Below are 19,331 nucleotides of genomic sequence, written 5' to 3'. Positions count from 1 at the left end.
CAGCATGAGGGTCTTTTCAAATGAGTCAGCTCTTTGCATCAGGTGGCCGAAGTATTGGATGAACTTTAATTCATCAATTTTTTAAAACTGTACGTTCTTCATCACTTACGGACCCTCTACATGCCTCATACAGTTTACCAGGTGCTTTATAGGAGTAGGTTATAAAAAGTCACCTTTTTCTAAAGCTCTACATGAATGGCAACTTTTAAAAAAACCTTTATTGAATTTGTTACAATATTGCTTCTGGTTTTTATGTTTTGGTCTTTTGACCCTGAGGCATGTAGGATCTTAGCTACATGCTAAGGCTGGATGGCATCACCGACTGGATGGACATGAGTTTGAGTAAACTCCCAGAGTTGGTGATGGACAGGGAGGCCTGGCGCGCTGCGATTCATGGGGTCGCAAAGAGCCGGACATGACTGAGTGACTGAACTGAACTGAACTGAAGGTGTAGCTAAGAACTCTCAACCCCTCCATTGGAATTCGGAAGTCTTAACCACTGGAACACCCAGGAAGTACCTGAATGGCAATTTTTTTGTTGGTTGTTAAATTGTTACAAAGCCTTAATCCAGAATGGTGGTTCAAAATTTAGCTGAGTATATTCAATACCCTTTAAACTTTAAAAATAGGGTTGCTAGGCTTCACTTGATTTTGTTTCATATATTGTATGGTGCTGGTAAGTCTGGGAATCACGGGAAATAGCAGTCCTTAAAGTTCAGCCAAATTTAAAGCTACTCCACCCACCATTTCCTCAAATAGGCAGGACATGTTAATGGAAATAACCTGTTGGTTTTTAACATCTGCGTATTGTTACCACCAGTGCCTTTTACCGGTCTTTTGAAATCATTAATTAGAAAGCACTGGAGAACTTTACCGAACGGATTCTGTTGTAATCAGACATAACTCAATAAATTATTTCAGAATAGGAATCAATTGCATGGCCTGCGTGCTTTCCAACTGCTGGCTCTTGCTTTTCTTTCGCAAGAGAAAATTGCAACAAGTCTCCACAGGAGGCTTTTTGTGGTTGTATCTATATTTCTTTCTAAGTTGGTTCTCCATTTAATGGTTTTGATAATGGACCTTATTTGGCTGGCAGTACAACATGAAACTTCTCATTGGGTATTTTCAAGACTGTCACGGGGAATCAGCTGCCAGTTTACTGCAATGTGGAATGCTGCACGAGATTCTGGGATCCGACTCAAAATGCTAATTTCAAAGGTCGAGTGAAGCTGTGGCTCACGTTTTCCTGTGCCTGCGCTCTCTGCAGGCAGAACAAAGACCCGGCCCGAGGAGGCAGAGGCTGAAACCCATCTCAAATCTTTTTCCTCAGATAATTGTGGAATCATGCCTGAAATGCCGGAGAACATGGAACAGGTAAGAGTGAGCTATTCAAGAAAAGCAGTCTGGAGTTTTATAGAGTTTCTTAACAAGAATCCCAGTGAACGTCTGGGAACGTAAAAGCCGAAAAGGGTGTGTTTTTTTTTTTAAGTGTCATTCATTTCTTTAAGATTTATAACTTTGGGACTTGGAATAATTAAACAGCTTTAATTATTGACCCTGTATGGAGAGCTCAGCTAAGTCTCAATTGAAAAAAACAGCCCAAAACAGCAGTTTCACTTAACCAGATTAAAATGCATTCATGTAGATGAAGGTTCTATAGAAATAATGCTTTTATCTATAGTTGGGTGCTCCAGGCTTTCTTTGTCTTGGCAAGAAATGAACCTGCTAACCTAACTTTTTTATCTCTAGATTGCTCTATTTAAATTTATAGACTTAGCCACCACAGGAACTTGGATATTGTCTGTATAACAATGGCATTTTTATTCATGTAGAAACTTCCATTTTTAAAAAAGATGATTAAAACCCATGTACGAAGATGTGCCCCCAGACCCATACCCAAGTTTTATCTGGCAAATATTAAACCAGATCCTCAAATGTAGGCAAGTAAACTTTTTGTTCCTCACTCCAGGTAAGGCTGCTCTGAGAATCAAAATGCTAATTGTATATGCAAGTCCTTAAATCGTCTTCAAGTAGGACAGAATTTTTTTTTTTTCTGGAAAGATTAGATTGCATTACCGCTTCAACTAGAAACTTCACAAAAATTTCTTTTAAAAAACGATCAAGAGGATCTTGAATCTGCTTCCCCAACACCCACACCATTTCTTTGTTGTTTGCAAATTATGCATGGTTTCCCGTAGGAGGGTTTCTCTCAAGGACTCTAAATAATGCTAAATTGATTAACAGCCTGTAGTAAAACAAAAATAGAAAAGTGTGAAGCTTCAGTCTCTCTTGTTGCAGTTCCAAAGAAACTTTATTCTTAAAGTAACTAGGAAATGAGTTCTTGTTGGGGGTTGGGTAGGAAAGAAAGTCACCGGACTCAGACGTGGAAAAAAAAATTTTTAAAGGCTGCTTAGTGTTGAGCTCTAAGGTTAAACCAAAAAAGGTTTATGAAAATATGTTTTAGAAAGACCCAAGCAGTAATCACGTTTGTGGGCGACTTTAAAGGCTTTGGTATCCTGCGTGTCTGGACAAGAACAGTACAGATTTACGTTAAAATTTGGCAAAACCTGTGCGATCCATACTCGGGTTTTTTGCGAATAAATTTCACAGGCAACTTTTCGGGTTTGAACTGGAAATGAGTTGCAGTTGCCTACTAGGGCCGCTTCTGATCTGTCACTTGAAAAAAAGCGTAACCCAGGTGGTGGAAGGTTCAGCAAGACTCTCTTCTCCTAGTTCCTTTACTTTTCTTGGTAGTGGAGTTTCGCCTAGCGTAGCTTGACGCTGCAACCTGTAAGGCAGTGCTTCTCAAAGGCTGATCTTGACTCGGGTTAAAAGTTCACTAGAATGTAGAGTCCCAGTTATTGTTGTTTAGTCGCAAAGTTGTGTCTGACTGCGACCCCATGGACTGTACCCCGCCAGGCTCCTACAATAACTCATTCAGCAATTACTGATAAAAGTCCGAAAATCCTTGTTTTGAAGGGGCAGCCAAATAATTCGTCCCCCAGCCCCCTACGTGTTTTTATTTTTAACTAGTTAAGAAGAGTGTGACACGTTCGGAATTTCGTGCGTACTACTTTCTGGCATGCCAGAAAGACAAATGGGTTCTTTAAGTGTTAATGACGCAGATATCAACACTTTTGTTTTTATTCCAGTCTCTCTCTCAAGCTCTCAAGAAAAACTTTTAATGATCAATAGATACAGAAGCGTTGTGCAGTCTCCTCTTCCGCTTCACCCCTCCCACCAAGACTTGAAAGTGTTTCATCCCGCTTTAAGAGTTTCCCTTGTAGCTCAGTTGGTAAAGAATCCGCCCACAATGCAGGAGACCCGGGTTCGATTCCTGGGTTGGGAAGATTCCCCTGGGGAAGAAAAAGGCAAGCCACTCCAGTATTCTTGCCTGGAGAACCCCATGGACGGTAGACTGCCAGGCTCCTCTGTCCATGGAATCGCAAGAGTCGGACACGACTTAGCGACTACACCACCATCACCTCCATCCCGCTTTAGGTATCATGTGCTCAGTTGATTCTTAGACACCGCACATAGTCTGGGCGATCCAATTCACTCCTTACCTAGTCGAGAAGGAAGAACACACAAAATATTCTTGACCCCCGCCCCCCGTGTCCCCCTCCGGCCCCAAAACAAAACTCGTATTCCCAGTTTAAGACCAGGGCCTTTGTTTCGTGTATCCCTTTAAGAGTTGGCGCGTGGGCTGGGAGCGTCCCGAGCGCGTCCGCCCCCTTTCAGGGGCGTCGGCGGAGCGTGGCCAATCAGGAGGCGCGGTCTTGGCGGCGGAAGCCGGAAGCGGTGAAAGGGGGCTGGCCCGGACCTAGGGTAGGCGGGCCCAGGGGGGGTTTGGAGCTGCGGCCCGCCGCGATCTCGGGCTGAAGGAAGTGGCGGTCGCGGCGGCGGCGGCGACTACGACAGCGCAAAGACGGCGGGCATGGTGGGCCGGGAGAAAGAGCTCTCTATCCACTTTGTTCCCGGGGACTGCCGGTTGGTGGAGGTGAGGGAGTTGGCCCGGGTGTTGCGGGTGGGGAGACGTCTCGTGGTAACCGAGTGCGCAGAGCGGGAAGAGTCTGGTGGCGGGGGCTCGAGTGTTTTTCCAGACGCATCCTCCCAGAGTCGGAGGCCCCTGGAGACGAGGGCGGCGCCGCCGAGTTTGTTTACCTCGGTGCACACTCTTCAGTGTTTTGTTTATCAGCCCCTGCGACAGGAAGTGATTAGGTCGGGTTTCACTTTCGAGCCTCCAGTCTCTCAGGAACGAAGAGGGGTTTTCTGAGCTGTCTTGACTTTTTCTAAATTTCGTTTTCATCCTTTGTTCGTCTTTTTTGATCTTAACTGTTCGTATCTCTGAGAAAAGAGGGGCCAGGTGGCTTTTCAGAAGTAGTAACAGGATTGGAGATAAGTTTATACATGGCACTGTTGTGCGCTTTATATGCATTATTTATTTTAGTCCTCATAATTATTACTGGTTTTGTTCTATTTTACAGATATTTGAGAATAAGAGAGCAGGTCTTTGGTCCAACTTCATTCAGTAAGATTGCAGATTCAAATACAATCTCTTTGACTGTCTCAGGCTTTGAACCACTGCAGAGATTGCATAAACCTCCTTCATAAATCCCGATCTCTATTTCATTCCAGGCCCCTCAGTATTCCCGTCAGTCCATAGGATATATATCTAGTACTGGGGTAAGAAGAATGTTCATGCCAAGATCAGTATATCTTAAGGATATAAGAGAAGGTGTAAGTGATGGCTATTTTTGAGAATGCAAAATTTTTACACCTTCAAAATACAGCATATTTAGTGTTTTCAAGTCATTTTGGGGTTTGGGGAGTAAAGTTAGGATGGATGAGCTGTTTGATCCTCTGTTTTGCTCCTGTGTACCCCACACAATGCTGAGTCCCTAAAGTTGTATATTGCATATGTATGTGTATATGTGCACTGTGTATGCATGTGTGTGTGTATAAAGCTTAATCAGTTTTAACAGTGAGTTCAGTAGACAAATGAAAATGCGTTTTCCTTCGTTCAAATTGCACAACCAAAAGCTTGACACATATTTGCTTCTCTCAGAACCTGTAGAGTTAAAACTCCCTAGTGGAACTGTCTTATAGTTTATGTTAGAGAAATAAACTGTGGTGGTTCCTGTTCATATTACTGGCCATGGGGTACAATAGGGTGACAGTGGAAGTTTAGACCAGTGTCACCTAGGTATTTTAAAAAGTTTCTCAAAGTCCAGGAGTGTCTACTCAAAGATCTATCTCTAGGGGAATGTTGTGAGAATCAAATAAATCAATGTGAAATGTTGCCAAATTGAAGAGGTTCTGAAAATAGCGAAGTATAGTTATATTTACCACTAAAACTTAAGATCCTACTTTAATATTTGTGATATTTCACTCTTGACTTTCTCTAGAACATTTTTAGTAGACGTTAATCCAAGTGTGCTAAAGTAGAAACCACTGTTCCAGAGTACTGTTTTGGATCATTTTGGAAGAGCCTTTTATTGTCCTGTACCTTAGAATTTGCTATTATTTGATTTGATGGCATAATAAGAGCGATGACTTCATTTATTAGTACTTACTTTTTCAAACATTTTGTGTGTGTGTGTGTATAAATCTGGTCACCTGGTGTTACTGAATTCTGTAAATTGTGAGTTGATAGGAGAAGAGGTAGATGCAAATTAAAGTCATGTTTAATATACTTGACTCATAAGAATAAAAATTGAGAAATAGAGTTTTCAGGAAGACAGAATATCTTCAGGTTTTAATTATGCTTTGGTTTAACTATGCAGCTTTTTGTTCCTCCATTTAGAGTTCCTTGAGGTGTTTGGACATTCTTGTGTTTGGCAGAAGTAAAGTAATTTATAGAGTAATGAGCCGAAATTATTTTTAGAGGAATATTTCTCTGGTTTTAAAAGAATCAAACTGTGCTTGAAGATGCTTCAGGTGGAGTTCTGTTTATAGAGACTCAAAAATAGAGATATTTTTGTTTGACTTCTATTAATTTCAGAGTGATGTGTATTTTATTTGCCAACCACCAAAAAACTCGCAATCCGAATGAAAACTTATTGTTTTGGCTGCTATAATGTGACAGAACATGCTTATTGATTCTCTAAAGAGAACTGTGTGAAAAGAAGAAAAGTTAGTTTAAACAAACTTTTTTCAGTGTATTCCGGTATCTTCTGTGGGAAGGGTAATATGGAAAATGTTAGAATTGTAGGATTGTAAAGCTATAAGAGCCTTAATCATCTGTCCAAATGCATCCTTTTACCAGCGACTTACATTAGTAGAGTCAAGTAACTTCTTAATGCCACAGTTTGTGGCAGAGAAGATAAAATTTAGTCATCAAGAAACCAAGTATTAAGTTCAAAGGATTGAGACAAAATTCAGCATGCATTTGACTAGACGATAGATTCCGACCTTTTTCCTTTTACTGTGGGCAAAACCTGTAACATCTTTAGATTTAAGGTTCCTCGCTTTGGAAAACTCTCACATGAGAGTTTTCAAGAAGAGGATTGTACAGAATCTCTTGTTTCAGAAAATGCTTGTACTTCAGATCTCTGCTCTTTTAATATAGAAAATTATTGCACACTGACATCTGACCACTAGGTAACATGGGCTGTTTTCTTCCAGGGAGCTTACAGATCATCCCAGGCTGTACAAGGTTTGTATCTTCTCCACGCAACCACCCATACTTTTTTAAAGTGAAGAACATTATATGCCTTAAAGACCCCCGCTGCGTTTGTAACTTAATACTATATTTCATCAAATCTCAGATGCTCTCAATTATAAGATTATCTGGACTCTTATTTTAAGATGCGCTGAAAAGCCAAAAAGACTGCCAAACCATAACACATTTGTAAGATGCATCTTTATTTCCTTCATTTAACAGATGATAAATGAAGAAAAAATGTGCCTCACTCACCAGTGAAGTACACAGAGATCTTATTTTACTGTTCAGTAATTTTGTGGTTCCTACAAGCATGGTGTTTGGTCTTTGACTTCTTTTTCTAGTTTTCCTTTTTAAGGGGAAAAGGGTAACGAGGTTGTTGCTTCTGGAAGGGTAGATGGCAGTTTTTTTTAATTTGTTTTGAGTCAGAGCTATCTTTAGGAAGTTCTTGGATGTTCCTGGAATTCTCAAGTTCAGTTTCCAAATCACCAGCATCAACACCACCTGGAAACTTGTTAGAAATGCCAATTATCAGGCCTAGTTCCAAATCTCCTGGATCTGAAAGCCTTCCAGTTGATTCCTGTCCTAGGTGAATAAAGCCTGTGAACCACTGATCCAAGAACCACTGTCTATTCCTTTCCTTCTTTAGCGTGATGTGAGAAACTCAGAGGAAACCAACTCATAGGCCTTTCATAGTATTTTCCCAGGGATCTTTATGGTATTTATCCTGTGCAAATTGTTTTCTGATTGTATCTCTACTAGACCTGGCCTGTTTTAACCTCTTTAACAATTGCAGTCATTGCAGGGCTGTTTTCTTGCCAAAAATTCAAAGAAAATATTTTGCTGGCTGAAATCTTTGTTTGCATAGATTGTTTGACTTAGAGCCAAGTTTTGCAAGGGAGAGCCTAGATGAATTTTTCTTCAGCTTCTAAAACATCTTGAAGTGGGGTGAATTAAGGAAGAAATATCTTTAAAAACTTACTTTTATTCTGTTTCTGTCAGCCCTTTCATTTCTGCTTTTTCCTTTGATAGACATACTTGATTTAGGTGTCCCTTTTTTTTTTTTTTCCTTAGTCTGTTCAATTAGCTGTCTTAAGGGCTAGGGAAAAAAGATCTTTGGTTATTGTGTGTATATTTAAGGTTTTTGACAGCTCAGAACTAGGTGACTAAACCAATATTTCAAATTTAAAAGGCTCCAAGTTGATAGACTAATAAAAATTGTTTTTTGTTTTGAATAGTGTTTTCTTAATTCAAATATCTGTGAGGATATTTGGTGTTAACCTATCTTGGGAAGAAGGGAAATTTCTATGTAGAGATAATTGGAATTGTTTCCTAAATAGTAGTTCTTTTTTAAATTTCAGTGTGTGAGGAATTTTTCCTTTTTCACAATAGTGACATAGATCAGTTTAAAATATTTATTTTTTTCTTATCCTCTACTTATGTTTTATTAGTTTTAACTGGTCTAAATAGGTAAATTTAGAGTCAATGTAGGAATATTTACCAATTTAGTTAAACTTAGAATGTTAGTTCTATAAGGACCAAATTTATTTTTCTTCCACATAAATTTCTATGAAATATGAAATTCTCTAATTTGGACATATCACAGTATGATAAAGTCAATGAGGTTTAAAAGGAAACTTGAGATTAAAAATTGAAGAGCAAAACTGTCGGTTTGGAAACATGTTGGCAGAATATAACCCTAATATTTGATCAGGGCGGAAATAAGTAAGCTTTAAACTGCATTTTTATAAATGGAAGAACATAAAGTTGATGTTTATTACTACTTTGGACATCATTGATCCTAAAAATAAGTTTTTCCATTATTACTGTTAGGAAATCTAAATCCGTTTGACTAGGTGATTCGTTGCTGTATCATCTTAGGTTCTTTTTCTTGGGAAGGATTATTAAAACTTTCTCTTAAGTGACATACTTATTGATGCAGTTTGATTGATCTTTGTTCTAACTTAAGACTTATATGGGACATGAAGCAGATAACTCAGACTTGAAATGTTTAGTGAATGAAGATGGTGGCTAATTTTGTTGAAAGGCTATTTTCAAATTAATTAATTCTTTTCTCGTCTTTCACATTTTAGGAGGAAGTTAACATCCCCAACAGGCGGGTTCTCATTACTGGTGCCACTGGGCTTCTTGGCAGAGCTGTGTACAAAGAATTTCAGCAGAATAATTGGCATGCCGTTGGCTGTGGTTTTAGAAGAGCAAGACCAAAATTTGAGCAGGTCAATCTCTTGGATTCTAATGCAGTTCATCACATCATTTATGATTTTCAGGTATGGTTTATTTTAACGCATAAGTCAACTATTAAGGGGCTTCCCTGGTAGCTCAGCTGGTAAGCAAGAAACTATTAAGAATTGTCTCAGTTCAGTCACTCAGTCATGTCTGACGCTTTGCGACCCCATGGACTGCCACGTGCAAGGCTTCCCGTCCATCAGCAACTCCCAGAGCCTACTCAGACTCATGTCCATTGAGTCGGTGATGCCATCCAACCATCTCATCCTCTGTCGTCCCCTTCTCCTCCTGCCGTCAGTCTTTTCCCAGCATCAGGGTCTTTTCCAATGAGTCAGCTCTTTGCATCAGGTGGCCAGAGTATTGGAGTTGCAGCTTCAGCATCAGTCATTCCAATGAACATTCAGGACTATTTCCTTTAGGATGGACTGGTTTAATCTTGCAGTCCAAGGGACTCTCAAGAGTCTTCTCTAACACCACGGTTCAAAAGCATCAATTCTTCGGAGCTCAGCTTTCTTTATAGTCCAACTCTCACATCCATACGTGACTCCTGGAAAAAGCATAGCTTTGACTAGACGGACCTTTGTTGGCAAAGCAGTATCTGTGCTTTTCAGTATGCTGTCTAGGTTGTTCATAGTGTTTCTTCCAAGGAACAAGCGTCTTTTAATTTCATGGCTGCAGTCACCATCTGCAGTGATTCTGTCTGGGTGATATAAAAACTGTTGTTCTCAAGGAAGTTATAGTACTTAAGCTTTTAACCTATTAAGCAACAATAGTATACAGTGCACATTTTTTTTTGGGGGGGGGGATAGAAAAGTATGTCATCCTTAAAAAAATAGGTTGAGATTAACAAAAGGCAGAAAATGAAGTATTTTGTAAAAAGCTTCTGTTTGTGAATTACTCTTCTAAGAACCACTTTCTATGCAAATCCTTTTCTTGTTTTGAGGGTAAAAATATTTGCTTTTTTTTTTTTTTTTTTAACTGGAGGATAATTGCTTTACAGAGTTGTGTTCATTTCTGCAGTAAAACTACACAAATCAGCGGTGTGTGTGTGTGTCTATCCCCCCCTCTTGAGCCACCCACCCCATTTCTACTTGTTAAGGTTGTCACAGAGCGGTGCTCCCTATGTTATATAGCAGCTTCGCATTAGCTAGCTATTTTACACATGGTGGTATATCTGTCATTGCTACTCTCTCGATTTTGTCCATCCTCTCCTTCCGCTGCAAATCCTTTTGAAAATAGTATCTGTTAACCTTACGTCACTGCACAATAGATGTTCTCATATCTGTTTTTGTTGTTTAGTTGCCGACTTAGTGACCCCCATTGCCTACAGCACATCTGAAGGACAGGTTTCCCTGTCCTTCACTCTCTCCCAGAATTGGCTCAAACTCATGTCCATTGAGTTGGTGATACTATCCAACCATCTCATTCTCTGTTGCCCCCTTCTTCTCCTGCCTTCAATCTTTCCCAGGATCAGGGTCTTTTCCAGTGAGTCGGCTGTTTGCATTAGGTGGCCAGAATATTGGAGCTTCAGCTTCAGCATCAGTCCTATTACTGTATATTCAAGGTTGACTTCCTTTAGCATTGACTGGTTTGATCTCCTTGCAGTCCAAGGGACTCATTTCCATTTTAGAGATCACAGAGGCTCAGAGAGGTTAAACAACTCGTTGGCCATGGTCACAGAAAAGTTACAGAAAGAATTAGGTTCTGTTACAACTCTGAGTAAGAGGTGAAATCAGGAATTCAGGTTCTTTGTAAAAATATGACCCAAAGAACATTGCATCAGAATCACTTGGAAAACTTGTTCTTATGTCTCACTCCCAGAGATTTTCATTCAGTAAGCCTATGGTAGAGCCTGGGACTGCACATTTTAAGAACCATCCCAGCTTATGCATATGTAAGTTTGACAGCAACTTTCAGGTCATGCTTCTTCAAGCAGTTTCTGAGAAGGAGGAAGTTTCGTGTGTGGGTACATGAGCCCTTCTGATTACTGGTCTTCCCAAATCTTAACTCTGACTCAGCTCCCCTGGGAAGTAGATGCCCGGTCTCTACCAAGGACCTTCATGTCATACAGTATTGAAATGGTCTCTTTACATACCCATTTTTTCCATTAGATTGTGAAATCCTTGATCCTCACACACTGCTTAGCATATAGGTGGCATACTTAAATACTTAACTGGCAATATAGTTTTTATGGATGCTTAATTTTCTTTAAATGATGGATTTAAGAGATTAGAATTTATGAATTTAATTTGTAATTGCTATTCCTCTCCCTTTCCCACATACTTAACTGTTTAGGTCATATGAATGACATAAATGATTGCCCTTTTCTCCTGCTCAGGTGAGGGGATGAAGTTTATTTTGATTTAGAAGCCTGGTTGTTGCCCCAGAGTTTTGTCTGATTTTGCCTGGGGATTGCTTGATTGCTCTTTTCCTTCTCAGGGCCTACATATATTTTTAAGGAAGTTTGAACGTTGAAAAAGGGAAGTGTGACAAAACCACATTAAAAATTAGAATGATTCTTTAGTTGAAGGAATGTTTATTAATAAACATTTTTCTATGAATTAATTTACTGTTGGAAGGCTATAGTTCTTCTGTTTTTATTCCTTTTTGGGCTAAAAACACATCAATGCTTAACTTCTAGCCTCATGTCATCGTACATTGTGCAGCAGAGAGAAGGCCAGATGTTGTAGAAAATCACCCAGATGCTGCTTCTCAACTTAACGTGAATGCTTCTGGGAATTTAGCAAAGGAAGCAGGTAATGACAACTTTATAAAATCTTCATAAAAATTAAGTGATCGCTGTGTGTGCAAATATTAAACTTTTGTAGATGGCTTGTAAGAAATTTGTTACACTTTTAATGAATAAGCTGTTACAAATTCCAGTAAAGCGTCAGGTTGTGTAGTAATTTAATAGATTGTTTTCTCTCTCTTTTTTTTTTTTTGTAGCTGCAATTGGAGCATTTCTAATCTACATTAGCTCTGATTATGTTTTTGATGGAACAAACCCACCTTATAGAGAGGAAGACATACCAAATCCCCTAAATCTATATGGCAAAACAAAATTAGAAGGAGAGAAGGCCGTCCTGGAGAACAATTTAGGTAAGACACATCTCTTTAGTTAGCTCCCTGACTCTTTTTGAGGATTCCTTTTTGTTTAAGACTTGTGTGTATGTGTGTCTGTATCTTAATTTTTAAAATATTTATTTAGTTATTTTTCTTTATTTGGCTGTGCCGGGTCTTAGTTATGATGTATGGTCTTAGTTGCTCTGTGTCATGTGGGATCTTAGTTCTTGGACCTGGGATTGAACCCGCATCTCCTGAAGTGGAAGGCGGATTCTTAACCACTGGACCACCAGGGAAGTTCCTGTTTTTTTGTTTTTTTTTTTAAGTAGTCAAGTAACATAAATCCATTGGAGAAAACTAGGAAATGTAGTTAACAAGAAAAACAAGAATTTTTGAAATCCTGAAGAATTTATGAATCCCTTCAGACCATTTCCAGTGTCAGTGTGTACATCAATACCATTAGAGATAGAAAATAAATCAGGTTTTTGTAATCGTTCAAAAAAAAAAGATCAGTATCATTTTTCTTAGATTGCAGTATTCTGTCATTTGTATGGTTTTTCCTTTTTCTTGTGTTTGTATATCCACAGTCATTTGTATGGTTTTTCTTTTTTCCTATGTGTTTATATACACACACATTAATGTGTTAATTATTAAAAAAAACCTCCTTAAAAATTTTTTTTAAAAATCTAAAGCTGTAGAATTCTCTTACAGTGCTTCCTCAGAGAAGCACTAAGTGTGGTTATGAAAGTATTTTTTGTGGATTTCTAAACATATGTGCATACTGTTTTATAACCTGATTTTTCTCCCCCCACATACATGCATTTCATTTCTTATGGAGCCATCTCTAGGATATCTTTTTCATATCAGTGGCTGCATAATATCTGATTTAATGATCCTTTGCACTGAAACTACTGCCTTAGACTGTACTACATCCTTGAGAAACATCCCCTACTATTCATACCATTTTAACACCTAGGGTTTTTTATTATTATTATTATTATAAATTATACTTTGGAAATTGTCTTTGAATATATATTAGTATACAGCTGACCCTTGTACTGCTCCGGGATTAGTGTTGCCAACCCCTGTGTAGTCGGAAATCCATATGTAACTTTAGACTCTCCAGAAACTTAATTGCTCACAGCCTACTCTTGACAGAGGGGCTTCCCTGGTGGCTCAGTGGTGAAGAACCCTCCTGCCAAAACAGGAGATGCAGGTTCGATCCCTGGGTCAGGAAGATCCCTGGGAGTAGGAACTGTCACCCCATTCCAGTATTCTTGCCTGGGAAATCCCGTGGATGGAGGAACCTGGTGGGCTACAGTCCATGGGGTCGCAAAAAAGTCAGACACAACTTAGCAAACAGTTAAACTAAAACTAAACAGCAGCTCTTGTCCCAAGCCTTACTAAAACATAAAGAGTCAATTTACACATATATTGTGTTATGTGTATTATATACTATTCCTAAAGTAATCTTGAGAGAAGAAAACATTAAGAAAATCATAAGAGAAATTACATATAGTATTGTGTCAACACTGTAAGTTTACCTCATTTGTTTACAAGATGAATTGTCAGTAACTACAATAGTGTTGTTTTATATGGTGCAAAACACTATACGTGTCATGTATTACTAAGACTACACATCAAAAATGAAGATAATCTGAGAAGAAATTTATATTTATTTACAAATATGATTCAGGAATCAGTAAGGAAGAAGCCATAAATGGTAGCCAGTGTAACCAGTAACGATTGCTTCATGGTAGCCTCGCCTATACACTAGTGGATGAATCATTATAAAACTATTGGCATTGGTATTGCAGTCATTCATAATACAGCTAAATACTGTTAGTTTTCTTTTTAAAAACCACTCACCTGTGATGATAGATTGATACAGAGTTTTTCTAGTTACAAGAGGGACAAGACGTACTGTATGGTAATGTAACTCTTTAAAAACGAAGTTACGAAACAAGCACATGAACCTTATATTAAATATCACTCACCTTATGCCTATGTAAGGATAGCCTATCCACTTCAGTACATCTTATACATGATATTCTGCATGAAAAAAGTTGCATATAAATGGAACCACACTGTTCAAACCTGTGTTACTCAGAAGTCATCTGCCCAGCTCTTTAGTAAGTTAATTTAAAATAGTTTTCGTTGAATTTCAATTATTGTAAATTATCTAGTCTGTTATAACCCCTCAGTATTGACCAACATAAAATACCTCATCATTCCTTAGTCAGTGATTTCAAGGACTATGTGGTGAACACTCATATACCCTTTATACAGATTTCTCCAGTTGTTAATATTTTGCCACATGTTTTACATGTACACTATTTTTTTCCTGAACTCATTGAATTTGAGCCCAAACTACTTCACCATGTATCTTCAACAAGGATGTTCTTCACATAATTACAATGCAGTTATTACACCTAGGAAATGTAGCATTAATGCAATACACAATCTGTGTAGGAATTTTGTCCCCAAAATGTCCTTTATTGCATTTTTTAAATCTAGGAATAATCAGGGACTAGGAAAAACTTGTTGAAATTGTCATGATCAGTTTTATTTTTAATGGCCACAATAATGAAAAAATTATATAATTATAAAAATACCCCACATGACAGAGACATTTAAAAATACTCCAGATCACATTTGTTTAAATAGGTGAGCTGTGTCATTCTGGTATATTTCATGTTTTCTGTGATAATGTATCTTAAATCCACACACTCTGATCTTACAGCAAGACTTAAGAACCAGTGAGCTTTGAAATGTTACCTGCTTTTATCACTCTCTAGGAGCTGCTGTTTTGAGAATTCCTGTTCTGTATGGAGAAGTTGAAAGGCTTGAGGAAAGTGCCGTGACTATTATGTTTGATAAAGTGCAGTTCAGCAACAAGTCCGCCAACATGGACCACTGGCAACAGCGGTTCCCCACGCACGTCAAAGACGTGGCCACCGTGTGCCGTCAGCTAGCAGAGAAGAGGATGCTGGTGAGAACCGAAGTGCTTTTTTCAAAATTTACAAGGACACCAAGCAAAAGTAGTTGGATAGTAGCTGTATTTATGAATAATAAAAACTTTTATGCTGTTATATTTGATTTTATTTCTCAAATACTATAGACTCCATTTGTCATTCTCTTACTGCAAGATAACTGAAAACTTGTATTTTTCTTTGCCTGATGTCTTGTAAGAAGCCTGTCTTAAGTAATGTCTATTTAAGATCTAGGTAGTGGCACAGAATAACCTTAATCATTTCAGCCACTGTAAGAATAAGTTATAATTATTTTAGATATTTGAACAATAGTTCATTTTAAGTATTTGAAAAAGTTAGAGCTAAATAGAATATCTACAGAAAGAAAACTTAGAGACTGAGTTACTTTAGAATATTTATAGTAGCATGACTGGTTTTTTTAATGCATCAAAATTTATATATTTTTAAAAAATACATACCATGACAATATTTAAGGCTGTTACAATTAACTAACATCCTGAAAAATGGTTCTGTTAAGTTTTGGTGTTAGCTTCTTAGGATAATTGAAAATGCTAGTTGAATTGGTCTGTGTTTCATAAAAATCTGTGATCATTTTAGGATTTCCACTAAATAAAATCAGAGCCACTAGCAATTTATTTAAAAAAAAAATCCTTACAGCTAAATTCTAGAAACTGATTTTCCATTTTTAACTGGGGAGATTTATAGGAATTTGATTTTAGATATCTTGTGTAGAGCATTCCAGAAAGATACAGTACGTCATATTTCCTGGACCTGTTTAAGTTAGTTGTCTCGTCACAGTTGCTGTTCCACTCCACTCAGAAAGTTTGAAACCAGTTTGAACTATTTGTGTCCTTGTCAGGATCCATCAATTAAGGGAACCTTTCACTGGTCCGGGAACGAGCAGATGACTAAGTATGAAATGGCGTGTGCAATTGCAGATGCCTTCAACCTCCCCAGCAGCCACTTAAGACCGGTGAGTACACGGCATTTAGAACCTCACTTGGGCATTCCCCGGCAGTCCAGTGGTTGGGACTTGGCACTTTTACCGCTGAGGCCAACTCAATCCTCGATCAGGTACCTAAGATCCTTCAAGCTGTACTTGGCCGAAACAGACAGACAAACAGGTAGCCTTCTTACTTCTTGGAAGTCCAGGTCCATCACTGTTGTGTTCTATGGATAACATTTTTCTTGTTGTTTAAAAGTATTGGATAACTTTATTTTCCAGCACTAATCAAAGTGAACTTTGCTTATATGTTGGCAGTTTCTATTGTTAATTTTCTCTAAATTGCTGTGTAAAAAGGAGCCCATGTGTATTGGTGAAGTTTATAGAAAAAGTGTTTTCTTGATTGCGGCAGATGTTTTATTTATTTTTCTAGCAATCAAATCATATTTCTTGCACTGAGGGCAAAAGGAAATAGAGAATGTAAAACCTCATCATGGGACTTCTCATTTATTTTTGATTTTGTGTGTTTATTTTAAAGATAACTGACAGCCCTGTCGTAGGAGCACAACGTCCGAGAAATGCTCAGCTTGATTGCTCCAAATTGGAGACCTTGGGCATTGGCCAGCGAACACCATTCCGAATTGGAATCAAAGAGTCACTCTGGCCTTTCCTCATTGACAAGAGATGGAGACAGACGGTCTTTCATTAGTGTATGTGTGGTGGTGGGGGTGGTGGTGGTGGTTTTTTAAAACGAGAAGTCAAGAAGTCATGGCACTTTTTAAAGAAAAAAGGAAATAGTTTTGTATGAGTGCTCTTCAATTGTGATTCATGATCTTTCAGGTAAATGATGCTCTTGCACTAGTGAATTGTCTAGGGAAACTTAAGGGCAATAATGCCTTGTTTGAAGTAATGATTTTCTCATTTTGTTCTGCCTCAATTTGCTGTGTGAATATAGTAAATTATGATTTTCAAGTATTTGAGAGCCAGGATGAAACACGTCTGCTGTAGACTTTTTTTGGGGGAGGGGGAAGAAATGCATTGTTCATTCCTATAAATAACCTCTACATTTTCAGGACTTTTACAACTGTTTATCCTTTTATGTTTTAAATTGTGTTAAATAGGATACAAATCATTGGTGTTCATGTTTGCTTTGCTTGAGCTCAGATCAAAATGTTTGAAGAAAGAAACTTTATTTTTGCAACCTAAGTGCAGTTTTTATGCTTGAGATATTTCAACATGTTATGTATATTGGAACTCCTGCAGCTTGATACCTCCTGCTTTTGTAGCAGTGAACGGTGAATGTTTGAGAGAGAGAGACTGTGTGTATGTGTATGTATATGTATTTTTTAAATATATATGAAACTGTCCTTTTCACTCCATGTCACTAAGTGATATTTCATATGTGTGGTTATACTAATAGTAATGGGCCTTGTAAGTCTTGACCATTCATGAATAATAATAAATACATACTGCTGGCATGGTAATGCTTAGTTTTCTCGTATTTACTTCTCTTTTTTGAAATGTAAGGACCAGATATCTAAACTGTTTTGTTGCTATAATTTTTAAAATTTCCTTTTTATCATGTAAAATCACCTTCTTATCTGATGCAGAATATAGTTAATGTACATTAAAATACAAAGCACAGTAATAAAATGAGCCCTGGTGAATCTACCACGTGAAATCTAGAATGTTACAGACACTGTATTTACTTGTACCCACTGATTTTTCTTAATGAAAAGTAAATAGCTGTACTCTTGTAATATATTTACAAAGAATGTTCCTTCTGATTAATGCAGGGTATTTGAATGTGTTTTCTGTACCAAGTAATAGTCAGGTTACTCTGACCTCAACAGTATTTTTTGTCCTTAATAAGGAAGCAGAAAGAAAGAATAACAGGTGAGCCTTGGCTTCTATTCAGAGTTAGTACAAACCCGGTGTTCAGATTTTCTGATTTCACTTGTGAAGTATTCTTTCCCTAGATTATAATCTTATCTCATTGGGCAAAAACTATTTCTAATTTACTTAGAATCTGGGGCTTAGAGGGGATCAGGTCTGGGTGATCTGGTTAAAGCCTCAGTTCCCAAACCATGTTATGTTTTATTAGGAACTAGGGAGAAGGCAATGGCACCCCACTCCAGTACTCTTGCCTGGAAAATCCCATGGATGGAGGAGCCTGGTAGGCTACAGTCTATGAGGTCGCTAAGAGTTGGACATGACTGAGTGACTTCACTTTCACTTTTCACTTTCATGCATTGGAAAAGGAAATGGCAACCCACTCCAGTGTTCTTGCCTGGAGAATCCCAGGGACGGGGGAGCCTGGTGGGCTGCCGTCTATGGGGTCACACAGAGTCGGACACGACTAAAGTGACTTAGTAGCAGCAGCAGCGGGGAAATTTTACTGCTACCTGAGTGCTATGCTGGACCCACTGAAATAGAATTTCTGAAACTGATGACCTGCTAATGTAGTTTTAAATGTTCTTCAGGTCCTTCTGAGGTAACCAGCCTGGGACTTGTATTTGGCAAGTACTGAAGCATTCTGGGTTTGTTTTTTTTCCTGAGTTACACTTTACTTCACATAGTACTCAATTCAGATTTTCACATTAAAAAAAAATCTTTTCTTCTCTAGCCAGAACTGATCCCCTTTAAACCCCAACTTTTTCATCAGTGGAAGAAATCAATGTAGTTCAGATCTGGCATGTTACTCTATGTTTATACTCTCAGCATCCCTTTTTTATTTAAATAGCAAAATACATATTTTACTACACTTAGTTTTTTTGTGTGTTGCTTTTTTCATTTAAAATACCTTGGGATTTATATAGTTACAGAGAATGTCCTTTTTTTCCCCTGTTCAGTTTGAAATTTCAGTCTCAGAAAAGTTGCCATAATGCCACACAGAATGCCTGTAATTCTCTTTCCATATTCCCCAACTCTCAGCATTTAGCCATATTTTTCCTGTCATTTATTCTTTTTTTTTTTTTTAAACAGATGCACACATGATACATGTGTTTTTTTCCTGGGCCATTTAAGAGTAAGTTGGAGTCATGATGCCTAATCACCTACTTAGGATCTAAACTTAAGTGTGTTTTTTAAAGGTAAGAATACATGTCCACATATCTCTATAATAGAAGCATCGAAGTCGAGAAGATAACATCAATACAATGATCTCCTCTAATCCATAGACCCTATTCACATTTCATCAGTTGTCCTAGTGATGTCCTTTGTAAGTCTGTTCAATCCAGGATTACTCATGGCATTTCTTACTTGCTTTAGCTTCAGTCTGGAATAGTTCCTTAGTCTTTTTTTCTCTTTCATGAAGACTTGACATTTTTGACATCTCTACATAAAGAAATCAATGATTCACATCGATGCTTCCAGTTCTAGTGTTGCTCCACAGGGTTTATTTAGCTTCTGTCTTCTCATA

The 19,331-nt window shown here is 38.1% G+C and overlaps 1 protein-coding gene across 2 annotated transcripts; it reads left to right on the top strand.

Moving 5' to 3' along the window:
• Positions 1–1,003: 1,003 nt before the first annotated feature.
• Positions 1,004–17,581, top strand: MAT2B (methionine adenosyltransferase 2B). Of its 2 annotated transcripts, none has more exons than XM_043464775.1 (7): positions 1,004–1,374; positions 8,758–8,952; positions 11,553–11,667; positions 11,858–12,010; positions 14,773–14,966; positions 15,827–15,940; positions 16,449–17,581. In XM_043464775.1, the coding sequence occupies exons 1-7, from the start codon at positions 1,345–1,347 to the stop codon at positions 16,617–16,619; spliced, it is 972 nt and encodes a 323-aa protein (XP_043320710.1). In that variant the 5' UTR covers positions 1,004–1,344; the 3' UTR covers positions 16,620–17,581. The 2 variants fall into 2 exon arrangements, with proteins under 2 accessions (XP_043320710.1, XP_043320709.1); XM_043464774.1 differs by lacking the exon at positions 1,004–1,374 and adding an exon at positions 3,820–4,000.
• The last annotated feature ends 1,750 nt before the right edge of the window (positions 17,582–19,331 follow it).

Source organism: Cervus canadensis, chromosome 4 (genome assembly GCF_019320065.1).
Source record: "Cervus canadensis isolate Bull #8, Minnesota chromosome 4, ASM1932006v1, whole genome shotgun sequence".
Taxonomy (NCBI): domain Eukaryota; kingdom Metazoa; phylum Chordata; class Mammalia; order Artiodactyla; family Cervidae; genus Cervus; species Cervus canadensis.
This window is presented reverse-complemented; position numbering and strand designations above follow the sequence as displayed.